Raw genomic sequence first — 14,927 nt, forward strand, 5'->3', positions numbered from 1 at the left:
AACTTAAGCTCTCAATTAACATAATTGATCTAATTATTTGTTCAATTTGACATATTTAATATTTTTCAAGATCTTTTACAGTTGATAGTTTTAAAAATGCACTTGATTCAAGGTACACTACCTATGAAACATTTTGAGGTCTGGAAGTGTTAAGTGTGTCCAGTTTGTCAAAAAATTAGACCAATTAAGTAACTGAGAGCTCGGGTGGAATGAAAGCCAGAAGACACTGCGGCCCTCCAGGAACTGAGTTTGACACCCCTGTTATAAATACAGGATACTCTGTCAACCCACTGGGGGCTCGACGGTTATTCGGCCATCCTTGTGAGTAAAATAAACACAGCACTCCATAAACCTTATTGGAGCAAGTACAATGTATGGAAAGCATGTTTAAAATCAAATTTAAACCCTTAGCAACGTCCCGTAATTTGTGATTCACCCAGTCATTCTGTCATTGGGTTTGAATAAATGTACAGGTATGACTAAACGTTTTGCATCACCCTATAGAATGAAACCTGCTGAATAATGTTATGTCAACATATTGAATTACATACTGCTTTGTAGTTTTCCATGTACTTAACATTCAGTTGTGGCCAAGTCAATCACAGGATATAAATCGGATCAATGATGTTAGATACTAGATGGATGTCAACCTTTGAGAACGTTTGCCTGTCCCAGCAATTTACCAGCCCTCAAATGTCCCAGGAGAAGACTGCCTGTCTCATTCAGGTGTCACCCAATTGGGTCCATGTTTTACTTAATGTTGGATATGCAGATATTAACAAATATGAGAGGTGTAGCCTTTGTTGCTCGGTTTCAGGTAGAATAAACATATCACACGTCTTCTAGGTTCTCGGTGTCAATTTGCAGTGGTGTTTATTTAGCCGTGTTCTTTTCTGTTACCAGCGATGTGCATATTCAATGGCAGGGTTTATCTAGATGAAGAAAGACAGGCAATGTTCACATCCTCTGGAGTCTGCCTTCTCCATGAATGCAGGGTAAGTATTTCTTATTAAATTCAAGTGCTTTTCCCTTTTCAATCTTTTCTATATACGCTTTCTTTACTTAGGGTAAAGAATCTTTCTTGGGGAATGATGTTTTTCAAATGTAAAAAATGTTGCCAGGCATAAATCTGATCACAATCTTGAAGGGCAATTTATTAATTCTAGCAGACAATGTGTAATCCATAATGCTGCCCAACACCCAAGTACACTATTGATTTCTCAAATTAGCAGAATAGTTTTTAATATGCATATTTTTATTTAAATGAAAACAGTATTTTTTTTTCCTGAGATGAAGAGCCCAAAGTCAGCAAGAAACCACTTAGATGCAGACAAAATTCAGGAAGGTAGTTGAATTTATACTATGTAAATTATTTTGATTAATTTCAGATTTTTTTTCTGTAGAAGTTTAAGTCATATTATATATTATTTAATTGATTGAGTATACTTGCACATGCATAGACTGCCTCCCCCCCCCCAAAAAGAAAATTGTAAACGGTGCAGGCTAATTGCAACACCACATTTTCAGCTATTTCAGTATTATCTGTGAAAAAAAGAAAGGACATTCATTTGTGTACTGTCCTTGACATCATTTGAACCTGTAGTGTATATGAAACTAACAATACATATGTGACTTTGATATTATTTACACTGTAGTATAGTATGGGTACAAAACTGGTATTAACTGTATACTGAGTGTTCCACGTAGTCATATGAGCTGCTGTGCCTTTGACATATTGTTGAACCATTCAAATAGAGTGGGGATATAGCCTAAAGAATACATTTTTCCCTCTGGATTTATCGGTTTATTCTGTCATGTTATGTGTTCAACATTTTTTACTGTTACACCAGCCATTGATATTTGGCATGTTTAATAAAGTCTCTAATGTATTTTACCTCTGGGGCAATCTCAGATCTAGTTTCAGCAAGGTGGACCTCCAGGGTGTAGTAATCTATTCCCGCATAAAAAAGTGAGTTTGTTAGATTTTTATTAGACTTTATTAAACATGCCAAATGGTGTAAACAGTAATATATGATCATTAAGAACACATATCATGGTATAATTCAACAGAGGAATACATCAAAAAGGGTAGAAAGTATTTATTTAACTGTGGAACTGTCATTCACCATGTTATGAAATGACAAGATAGAAACCGAAAGATCAGCAAGGTTAAAATATGACAGGGCCAGCCTGACTCAGATTAGTTATAGCTTTTATTAAATCTCAGGCAGAAAAGCGTAGGCTAAACTAAAACTGGAATTAAAGTTAACATTTATTTTAATTACCTATATATATATATATATATATATATATATATATATATATATATATATATATATATATATATATACTATATAGTTTCGTGTGGACACATTGATTTTAAATGTGTCTCTTTGGAGTCTTGCTCTGTCTGTGCCTTGTTAGCTGCCTGGAACTGTCTTGTGAAATCCAATTCACATAGGTGATCATTTCTTTTTAATTTATCAACAGTGTTTTCAATAAGGTTTGCATGTTTACTGAAATTCCAGTTCATCATAATGAAACATTAGAAGAAGAAGAAAAAAAAAAACACCTAAAACTATATTGTCTTAAAAACAAAATCCCAAATTGTCTTTTTAACTTGCAAAGGTACCAGTAAAATGTATCAATTTCAGCATTGTTTCTTTGTTTTGGACCAATACGGCTAATATTATAATTGTTTTATAAAATACATGACAAGATGAGAAAGTATTGTATGTCAGACAGTCCTATATATATATATATATATATATATATATATATATATATATATATATAAAAAAAAAACACAAAAAGACAAACAAAACAATTGTGGCTCTCTAGATAAAATCATGTTTAGAAACCATGGTGTGTAATGAGAAATCAGATACTGCCTGAAGCTACACGATCGGCAGCGTTGTACCCTGAACGACCATGTTGGGATTTGATTATGACAGCATTATTGATCTCTGCGGGAATTCATAATTACAAACACCTGTGTGTACACTGACTGCAAAAATGAAAACTGGGAAACCAAAAAAGGATTTTTGTTATTGAGATTTGTGTAAAATACTGCAATTAATTCATTGTTGTTATACAGTAGCTGCCAGCTAACTTTTTTTCCAATTTCTAAATAATATTGGCAAGGTTATTATTAGTTTTTCTTTTTAATTTGTTATTTGCAGAAATAAAAAAAAGGCTGTTTTGCGATTTTATCTTAAGAAGTGTAAGGAGATTAATTTGTCAATGTTCTTTTTAAGTTTTTTTTTCATTAATCATATAACAATATAAGAAATATTATTTCATTAACAGGACAGGACCATGCGTCGTATAACATATCCAAGTTGTCCAGAACTTAACTGCGCACCATCTCAGCAAATTACACTGGGCAACAGCTGCTGCAAGGTTTGCAAAGGTAGGACATACTGAAGCCTCTGACATAAAATTGAATTCATAGACCTATAAATTAGAGACTTGGAGAATCATTCAATACTGTTATTTCAGCAAATATATGTCTAGGCAGATAGTATATTTATAGTATATTTTCTATCAAAGCTATATGTACAGTTGACAACCATTTCCTTTAATTCTGTTATTTTTTTATACCTGTTGAAAACTGCACTGTAAGTGATTTTGTTTGGAGGGTAAAGGATACATGTCTTTAGATCCAAAATGCTGAGCATGTCTTTTTCTGGTAACAGCCTCTTACTTGTTTTTTACAATTAAACATGATTACGATGTAAAGTGTTTAATAGGAGTGTGCAGAGTTGTCCGATGTTACGAGTATTCATTACAATCAAGATCATTTTTCATAGTAACACTATTACAAAAGTAAAAAGCTTTAATACATGTTTCTTGTATCAAAAAAAAAAAAATCCTAAAAGACAATATGGGACACATGCACTCACAAAGTCACAACAATATATTCCCTTTTTTATAATCAGCCTTAGCTACATATTTTTTCAAAAGTAGCCTGACACTAAATTAAACAAGTTTAGTTCTTCACCTGTCGAAATATTGTTTATTACGATGCAGACGGTAACTTCTCCACAGTGCCCAATGGATTGCTTTAACCTTCCTCCAGGCATTGCCATGCTAATTAAGCAATCCACTCTCCATACTACTGTGACAATCTAAACTGTTAATTAGGATCTATGTACCATACTCATTTTGTGTCTGGTCATAGGGAGAGACATTAGTGTTTTTTTTTTACATGTCTTCATATCTTTCTATAATATATTGAACTTAATTTCACAGACTAATTTGGAAGACCGTGGAAAATCTGTATGTAATAATATTAAAATTGTTAGGCTAAAAGGTCACCAGGATAAAATAATATGCACCCCACTGGTATCAAGAGACTTCATTACTATTTCTGGATGAGGAGTAAAAACATTATTTGATTACAGATGAACTGCTTTTTAGCATTACACATTTTTAATCCGGCTATTTGTGGTTCTTCAAAATACTCTAATGCAGAAAATAAAGATGCTCCTTCCAGCTTGTTAGCTGTGTATAACCATTTATTGTTCATAATTACAAGCTCCTCCAAGGATGAAGCATCAATGCTAGGGATTTCTGAAAAAATCCCTCTTATATTGGTTTCATTATCCCCTTTGACACACAGTAGCCGAAGCTGTATCTTGAAATCTGCTAGCCCTCATTTGAAAATGAGTTGGATGGTCTTAGTCATCATTGTAAAGGACAACATTTGTAGCCCTTCTCAAAAAGAGAAGCCAGCACTCGGCTGGGCAATGAGACTGAAGTGTTTCCTCGCCCTTTCGAGGGTGGTCCCAGCGAAATGTGGGAAAGCTCACATTGAAACCCTCATGCTATTCCAGCGAAGCCAAAACATCCTCCCACAGTCATCTTTATATTACTAGATCACATCATTCCATGTTTCCCACAAACACCTTGATTGTATTTTAGTGTGGTTAATCAGGTTCTTAAAAGCTATTCCTACCCCCCCCCCCCCCCCCCCCCCCAATTCAAAGGGTATGACTTTTGCGCCGATGGACACCACTGTATGGATCACTCTGAGTGCATGAACTTGGAGGCTGGGGCCTGCTGCAGCTGCAAAGATGGATTCCGGGCCCTTCGTGAAGACAATGCCTACTGTGAAGGTAAGCCAATTTGAAATCTTAATGAGAGCCATGGGACGCCTTTAGAAATGACATGGCAAGTCATGGGCCAGACATATTTCCAGAAGTAGATGGTTTTGACGAACTAAGTAAGTAATTAGTATGCATTGACATGCAACCCATTTGGATGTTATACAGCATATCTGTATATAAAATATTCTACTATTTATTGGTGTGTGCAGGGCCCCTAACAAGGTTTTTGTGACCACAGGGTGCATAATACTGTATAGTGGTAGCCAATATGTGAATTTTAATACTCTCTATAATAAAATAACTTAGACCGGGTTAAACGTATATCTGTTTCTCTTACATTCAGTATGTATGGGAGTGAACTAGGGATGAGTGAACATGTTGGGATTGCAACAACGTGCACTTGGAAAAGACTTAAATATTGAATAAATAACCTTACATTGTCCACATTCAGCTGTATAAACACTACAGTTAACCTCTATATATAACATGTATATATATTCACAACATTTAGGGAAAAAAATGGAAAATGTTTAAATGTTCAATCTTTAAACTATTACCATCTCTAATGTACACAGTAAAAAAAAAAAGACATATAAACAGAAAATGAATAGTCCTGTGATTTATTGTGACATGTTTAATACAGGCATGTATATGAGGATTAGAACAGTCCACAATCATGTTCTGAATATTATATTATAGTTATACAAGCAGCCTCTTTCACAAATCTTTCTTTTTCTCATGTGCACAAAACCCTGAGGGAATGGCAGCAGCCATCATTTTGCCATTGTAACTCATTTTACAGTCATAACTTGTACAATAATGCAGTAACTTGCATAGGATAAATTGAACACCTGATTGTGAGCATATATTTTATCCAGCCTCTGACCTCGTTCCCCTGGGAAGCATATTCACGTACTGTATTTAATATAAATCTTAAAAAGGATGTGTAACAGGAGATCTGTGCTGACTGTCTGGTGCATGCATGGTTCTGCAGGAAGATGGCAGCAGCCTCGTAAGATCCACCTGTCAGTCATGGCGGTGACACGGAGAGGTGGGGAAGAGGGTGTGTTGGCTTTCCCTCTCTCTGAGTGGCTGAGAGGCGGGCCTTGGGGGGATTGCTCGGCCTATAAGTACTGCGCTTGTTTATGCATTCGGGTGGCCATGATTAGGAATACCCAGAGACGCTGGCTGAGAAGGCCGGTGTAAACAAACACTAGGAACGCCAGTGGTTAGATCGAGAGAACAAAACAGGCAAGCACGGCTGAGGAAGACAGCCAGTTTAGAGAAAGAAAATAATAATGAAAATAAGTTGTTACGTACCCGAGGGAACGTTTGTGACTAGAAGGGGAACCTTGGCCAACTCAGTGTATAGTGCATAACAGAGTATAGGACGGAGACCCGAACTGACCGGCTTAGCGGCAGTGGGGGCACTACGTAAGCAGCAGCTTTATTTTGTAGTTTTATTTTCCCTTTGCTGAAAGCTTTTTTTTAAACACGAGCAAGCTCATAAAACTCAATGACAGCTCAAATTATCTCGATTCTTTTGGATTACAGCAAATCCTGCACTGAAGGTCATTCAGTTAACCTTCATATCTTTAGGTTCTTACATTCAGAATACAATTCCAAAGGCAGTAAAGCTGCCAGTTTCTTCCTGCTGTCATTAAAGATGCCGCACTAAAAACTCTGCAGTTGTCCTTGAGCAGATCAATAGATTCTTGCAAACTTTCTAACTGCTGTTCTCCAAAATGAAAGGGGGCTGGGTAACATGAAAGACTGTTTATCTTAAACACAGGGAGTTTTTAACATGCCTTGGTCAACACTTGCCCCAGGCAATTACAGAGCTGTAGAACATCAGTTTAATTAAAGATGCTATCGTTCCCTATGCTTGCATTGATAGGGCACCTTGCCCAGTGCTTTTATTATCAAGGCTAAGCAACTATCAAATGGCAAAAATTCATTGTAGTAGATTTTGACCCTGACCAGCAATTAACTGTATGTCACCTTTAGGTATACTATGTGGTCAGAAATGTATATTCTTAAGTGGCAACAGTACATTACGTTTCGGTATTATCTTGCTACCATATGTATGTGTGTGTATATATATATATATATATATATATATATATATATATATATATATATATATATATATAATTTTTTTTTGCAATGTCTATAATGTCACTCTCTGAACTGTGTGTATTACACATCACGTAAGCACAAACAAGAGTAGACAGGATAAGCTAAATGTGTTCTTATTATAATGCTTCAAAAAGCACATTCATTTAGATTTACACAACATAAATCCTTTCTGCAGAGGATGAGTTAATGCTACATAAAAACTGCATCAACCACTATGAATATAAACTAACCAGCCTGTTGAAACAACAGCAGCAACATTAATAATAAAGAAAGAAAAATATATATATATATAAAAAAAAAACATACAAGCTTTGCATCCAGCTGCTTCTCCCTGTCCATTGGGTTTGGCACCTGTTTAAAACTGTGAATAATTCAAGTTAAATACTACCCAGAAGAGTTTAATAGAAACATAGTTATACAATTAGATAACTGTTTGGACAGGAAGTCATTGCCAATGTCGATTGCACCTGTAAAGAAATACACTGTAAAGAAATAGACACATACTCTTGGCAAGATATTAAATGGGCCAATATTGTATGTTAAGAAATCAAACTGCTACAGTGTGGTTACACTGCAGAGCAGGGTTTGTTCAGGATGCTGCTTCAAAGTACTGCTTTAAAACCGCAGCTGCTCTGTTTGTTGCTGTATGTTTTCTTAGTAAATTAACTTCCTATCAGAATGATGATGAACAAACATAAATGGAGACAACACCTTTTCATCTACTTTCGAAGCTGGTGGTTTAATTATTTTATTATTATTATTGTTATTATTATTATTTATTTATTTATTTATTACAGAAAAGCAATGCACCAAAACATAAACCCTGTCAATATTTACCTCTAAGTGGTATTTCAAATAACCTTGCATCTTGGTTTTGAAGGAATTAATGAGACTGTTATTGTATAAATATATATCAAATCCCTGCAGGAAGTATAAAAGCAGAACCAGATAGAAATGTCATCACAACATTTCTGATAATAACTGAAAAAAATAATAAATAAACTCTTAAGGCATATGCACTGGATAGCGGAATTAAAACCAGGGACATACTTAAAAGCTTCTGATATTTTTTTTAAAGCACAAGTACTCTCAAAACTAAATATAGAAAATGAAATAGTCTGTGCTCAATTTTTTATGAAAGCAACGGACGACATGAGGCTCTGGGGAACACTGTACTTCTTTTGCAGTAAATCAGAGCCTGCTTGAGAAACAAATCTCATTGTTCTTCCAAAATTTTTATTAATATTCTTAACATGATCACAGTGCAACATCCACCTTCCACTAAACCATTTCTTACATTACTGTTCATTTTCTGCCTGGCCTTAATTGTGTTATTAGTTACTGTTTTGTGATTGATTAAGTGGTAAAAGCACTAAAATAGGAATAAAAATAGACTGCAAAAACACAATCAGAATCCTTAAATTATCTGACCATGTAGGTTTTCTTTTCACTTTATCCCTCCTATGTTGCTTTGTTAACCTTCTTTTAGAGATGTGGACTAGATTATTCTCTATAGAATAGCAGTTCTGACCCTCGATGTGTTGGTTTTCCAACAATAGATTTTCTATAGTAGGAAACGGATAAAATCCCAAGTAGACCAGAAATACCTGACACACACTAATCCGTTCGGGCCCCAAGCAATCATAGATGAAGCTGAATGAAACTGACAGAAAATGATTGAGCTTTAGTCACCTATCTGATCAAAGTTATTGGTTGATCACTTACGCTTAGTCAAAGTGTATTTCAGTGTAATACTGTAGGACTAATACTTTAGGTATAGACTTTGGTCCATGTTACAAGAAGACAAACAGCACTCCCTTCACATCACATTTCTGCTTTAAAACGAATAAATAAATAGTCATCTTTTTTTTTTAAAGATGGGAAGTGAGTGCTGATCTTCTTGTAACATGTAATATTTCTCTTTGACCAAAGCATCCGAAGTGAATGTTGTGAACTGAGATTCCAAGTGTTCTTTGGAGCTGAGCAAGCCATTTGATCATTTAATGGACTTTGGTCCAACCCCAAGGACCAATGGTTGTCACGGTTCCCAGTGTATGTATGTGTCATTTGAGGAGTGTGGTATTAAGGCGTCCTACTGCTCCACAAAGGGAGTCTGGCTCCAAGCATGGGAAATTCATAGGTTTGACCCTATGTTTGGCCGGTCAAACCTATTCCTGGTTTGGCATAGCTATCAAGTGTAAAACTTCCTGAATACTGGTATAAAGGCTTTGGCTTTTATCTGGGTTTAAAAAGCATGTTAATTGTAAAAATAAAGGCTGTCCATTATCTTACCTACTGCTGTTTTCTGTGTACTGTTCATAAAAAGGGATTCATTACTCTGGTCTCAAGTTGAATTGTTATAGGCTGAATTGTTATAAAGCACAGATATATTTGCACAGTACAGACAGTTAATCAATGTCAAAAGAAGGTCAGGAGTAGCACCTACTTTGGGTTGCACTGTCAAAACAGATAAAGCTAATGGCAGAGTAATGGCAAACTATCCTTGAAGCAAAAAAAAAAGACTGTGTAAGATTTGCTAAGTAAAAAGTAAATTAAAAATGCATCAAGCAGTCCAGTGTCAAGAATTGCATTGTGGGCTCCAAAAAAAGGAGAGCAATTCAGTTTAGAATCCAGCTTCTATGACCTTCCAATGTTATTTGAAAGAAAACGGGGTGATCTATACATTCTGAAAAGGTAATGGTTGAGTTGCACAGTGTTTACTTAGAGCCTTAAAACAAGAATACTAGTTTTGTGTAAAGCACATTAGGACAAATGCTTTTTTTATGAAGTGAACAAATAATCAGATATAGTTAATTGACTTTCTAATATAAATACAAGTATCTGTTGTTATATTTGATACATTTGGTGGAGATCATACCAGTCTAAAAGAAATGTATTTTTTGGTGAAATGCATGCAGACTGCTCAGATGCGTGCAGAATAACCGGTGTCTGTATTCTTGCCAAGACACACGCTTAATTAAAATCGAAATGTATTGAAATAATAATAATAATATTATTATTATTATTATTATTATTATTATTATTATTATTATTATTATTATTATTATTATTATTATTATTAATAATAATAATAATAATAATAAACTAGTAAATAATTAGTATGGTATTTCAGAGGTTCATATAGAGGCTAAGAATATAATAAAGGTTGAGAGGGCTGTAAATTGAAAACAAATTGAAAATTAGTTTTCAATTTACCGTCAATCTCCAGTGACGGTTTATATCCTTGTCAAAGTATTACTTTGCTTCTCCTTGAAACATCTATCCATTGTTGTCATAAAGAATACAACATTATATTCCCTGTTTGCTCAATGATGTCCTTGTTTTATGAGTCATGTGTTAATAACAATAATCCTGCAGAGCACCAGGAAGGCACATGAAAGCAATGGTATATTATCCGTGTTGCAACAGTGCTCCATACACTTTAGTTAAACTGTGCTTTGAGACCTTTGGTATGCTTGAACATTTCTTCAGTCAGCGGAGGTCTCGGAGGATTACGTAGACATAACAGAATAACAGTGCATTTTTGAAAGAGCACTTTTTAGTCCTACAGGCACACAATGTCAATTTAGACTCAACTTAAAGTAATAAGCAATACTTCATCCCATTACTTAAGGACCACCATTTTGTGAATTGGTCATTGAACTACAAACTACACTTTATAAATATGTAATTGGCCTTTAGTTTAAAGAAACGGAAAGGGGTAGTAGTATTAAAGTAGTAAAGAGGTAAAGATTAGTATTCAAGAAGCTAGAAGCCTGCACTACACATCAATGGCATAATAGTCACAATTGTCCCTCATAACCAGAAGATAATGTGTTAATTACTTAATTACATCGCCGGGCAGTAAACAGCAGAATGCTTTACCACACCTCACTACTCTTTACAATGCTTACCTAGGCTTTACCATGCACTATGCTTTATTGCACTATGCAATGCTTTTACTATGGTAAACCTTTATAAGGGCGTACACACAAAGGCAGATATCAATCATTCTTTCTGTTAGTTAGGACCGCAGCAACACAAACAAAGTAAATTTATAATCACCCATTTTCACACAGCAGAAACATTGCAGTGCCAGTGATTGTTATGGATTTCTGTGTACCTTCCAGCTGTCTTTCATTATAAGGTCTGGCATGGGGCTTCTAAAGCGAGGATTTTATCCATCAGCTTTGTCCTAACCTAAGGACAGTACCCTACAGATTTCAGATGCACATTCGCATTCTCCAAACCGTAACCTGCTGATTCATAGAGACAGACCTGCTGAGATGTATAGTCTTGTGTGAAAGAGACATAGCTTAAACAGAGGTACAGTACCACAATTAGTTATTACCTTTCACCAGCAACGGTACACCTGCAGTATTTCAATTCTCTTTGTTGAGGAAACAGATCCAGTAGTTAGAAGAAACAGAACAGGTTTTTATATGTCAAATGTAACCAAACTGAATGTTGGATGTTGATCTTTTTCCTGCAGCAAATACAGACAGTTTTACCCCACACAGTAATGCACTTTGATACACGATTCATATAACCTTCAACGTTCAAGCTAGTATTGAGTATTTCACCTTTGGCTGTAGAGCACATGCTTTGACATGAACATGTTTGTCCAAAAATAATTGTATTGTTAGTATCAGACATTGGTAAAACCCTGCCATTTTGTAAATAATACACTTAATTTAGCCTTGCCTAGCTTGTCCGTTCAGTCCTTTCAGTAAATTCAGTCAGTAAATCAGCTGTTTGAATGGGAAATCATGTCTTGTACTGTGCTGTATCTTCTTTGATCTTTAAGATACCTTTAAGATGTATTAATGATAGTGGCTCAGGTTGCACTCTGTAAAACAAGTTGTCTAATTTGAATTGATTATTAAATATGTGAATTTCTAATATGTAAAACAATTACTATTGCGTTGAGTGGTGTCCATTGGGTAGGTAGGACTCAATATGCTCAAGTCTTTTTAATATGCTTTATATAAGGCTTGAGAAGTTTTTTTTTTTTTTATTTGAAGATTAAAGCAGGCATCGATTTTTTTTTCCTTTTGTGGTGCTTTATCATGTGCTGCTATGTGACAGAGCAATCACACAAATGCAGTCCGTTAATGGAGATGAAAATCACCTCTCCATCATTACAAGCCATTTAAATTCAGAAGCCTTTAATCCAAATAATGACAAGTTATAATGTATAGCCTCAACTAGTCTGACTAACTGTCACTGGTAACCGATGGTACTCGGAGTTAATAGCTCCTAAATCAACTCACCAGTACCAGTCAGTGTGAATTTCAGATCAGTGCAATATTAATACAATAGCATCCTACAATTATATATATATATATATATATATATATATATATATATATATATATATATATATATATATAATTAGAGCTGTCACTCGCTAAAAAATTGGATCAGTTCATTTATGGGCATTAGTTGGTAGATTAATCAGTAGATTAATCTGTGCACATTTTTAATAAAGGTAACGATCTTATTGCAGCTTTCCTGCATAGCAATACAGTACTTAAATCAATAGAATAATAAAAAAAAATAAGCCCAATGGGAATTTGGTCTTTTTAAAACCATTTTTATTATTATTTTTATGTTATGTAAATGTAACAAATGTTACCTTTCTGTCCAATTACCCTATTATGTTGGTCAGGATAAATGCGCCAAGCTGGATTTTACCACAGCGTTCACCACAGCTCCGGTGACAAAAAAATGAATCTACGATCAACTCTTTAGTTGTATATATATATATGAGAGAGACTGGTGCTTAGGAGTATTGACATATGGCAGGCTGTCCTGCAAAACAAATACTTTTTAAAGTATACTTGCATTTTACATTATTTACTTGCAGTGAAAATTAGGATAATTTGCATCTGACAAAAATACATGTTTAATAACAGCCTGAAAACCAAGCACATTAAACCGAGCACAAAATCATTGAGAAAAAAATGATTTACAAATGTCACTGTCATTGTAACACAATGCACAATGTCAAAGGAAGAGGGCATTAATGCACATTGTATGAAAGATCTCATAGCCATCTACTTCGATTGTGATTGCATGTTACCCAAGATTAAACGATACAATCTGAGTAAACAACAAAAAGAGAACAAAGCAATTTTAATATACAGTAGTACTTATAACTACAGAGTGCATCTAGTGTACTTGGAGAAAACAGTCTTCATTGCAAGTATAAAATCCTCTGATTTGTCACAGATCTTTTCCACTCAGGAGACTGTTTTCTGTTTGTACACTGAATGCGACCAATAGTTACGCTTAAACCTACGAATGTCACAAGGTCAAGGCTGGCTAAAATGAATCAAATATTTTCCTATAGGCCATGGTATATACTCCATATACATAAATATGCAGTTTTCTAAAAGAGCTAAGCAGGTAAACCTGGAGCATTAATCTAGTTTTCAGTCTAGTGAATTGTCAGGCAATGTTGGTACAGGAATGGTACAGTACACTTCAATTAACCACAGGGGAAGATCTAGATACATGTGGGATTAAGCTTTAAAATAGCTCAACATGAAAAAAAACATTCCTCCATTCTGTAAACATGCAGCTGATATTTATTACATTAATTGATGTTCATATGATGCAACCATCTACTTTCACTGTGAAGCAGAGTCAGTGTTTGAGAAGTATAGCCTTCCTGGGCTTGTTGACCTAGTTTCACAACTGTGAAAGATGACATACCGCAAATGTTGGGCATGCAGTCAGTTTCAATCGGTTGTTATCTGTCCTACACAGAGCTTGCTTCCAGTCCCACCACAAATACGCCAAATACAGCATCTTGCCTTAATCTGGTTATCACTGATTTGGGAAAAAAAGTAAATATATAAGAACAACATAAATGGAACAGTCTATAGTAATGCAATTCAATCATTTGTTCCTTAAAAGTATGAAACTGTTTTGACACTAAACATTTCAGTATCCTAGCTTAACTGTATCCTTTTGTGTTGAGACATTATTAGGTGTGTCAAACCATGATGTATGCATTTCCTTTACTTGCAGACATAGATGAGTGTGCAGAAGGGCGTCACTATTGTCGAGAAAACACCATGTGCGTGAATACCGCTGGATCTTTTTTATGCATCTGCATCACTGGATACATTCGAATAGATGACTACTCATGTACAGGTAAGCAGTGACAGTTGCAGTATGTCATGATGTGAACAATAACTCTAAATCCTCCAAAATCCTGTAAAAAATGCATTAGTGCTGCTTTTTTGTTAAACCCTTTGTCTGCGTACCACTGCCTGCATGATACTGTTTTATCTCACTGGTAAAGATGACCTATCAACTCACAAGTAAGTTGCGACTGGTCACTGTGACAAATTCAGTGAAAGAAACATCACACGTCTTTTTATGCAGTAAACTGTGTATATATATATATATATATATATATATATATATATATATATATATATATATATATATATATATATATATATTGCAAATAACACATTTATTTATTTATTTATTTATTTATTTATTTATTTATTTATTTATTTATTTATTTATTTTAGTTTGTATTTTATTTGACAGGGAAAGGGCTAAAATTCCCTGTTGCTGGTGAAAGCCCTTTGAGAATGTGGTTAGGCTGAACTGAAATGCCAATTCAGCCTGACCACATGAATAAAGGAGAAGCTG

The 14,927-nt window shown here is 34.8% G+C and overlaps 1 protein-coding gene across 2 annotated transcripts in view; it reads left to right on the plus strand.

Annotated features, from left to right (window-relative positions):
- The window catches only part of LOC117420121 (protein kinase C-binding protein NELL2-like), a 73,698-nt gene that overhangs the window by 17,269 nt on the left and 41,502 nt on the right, over window positions 1-14,927 (plus strand). For both annotated transcript variants that reach the window (XM_058985747.1, XM_058985746.1), the window contains exons 10-13: window positions 904-995; window positions 3,310-3,412; window positions 4,992-5,120; window positions 14,289-14,414. In XM_058985747.1, the coding sequence (XP_058841730.1) occupies window positions 904-995; window positions 3,310-3,412; window positions 4,992-5,120; window positions 14,289-14,414 (450 nt within the window). The remainder of the gene's footprint in view (window positions 1-903; window positions 996-3,309; window positions 3,413-4,991; window positions 5,121-14,288; window positions 14,415-14,927) is intronic.

This window comes from Acipenser ruthenus, chromosome 14, assembly GCF_902713425.1.
Source record: "Acipenser ruthenus chromosome 14, fAciRut3.2 maternal haplotype, whole genome shotgun sequence".
In the NCBI taxonomy this organism is placed as follows: Eukaryota; Metazoa; Chordata; class Actinopteri; order Acipenseriformes; family Acipenseridae; genus Acipenser; species Acipenser ruthenus.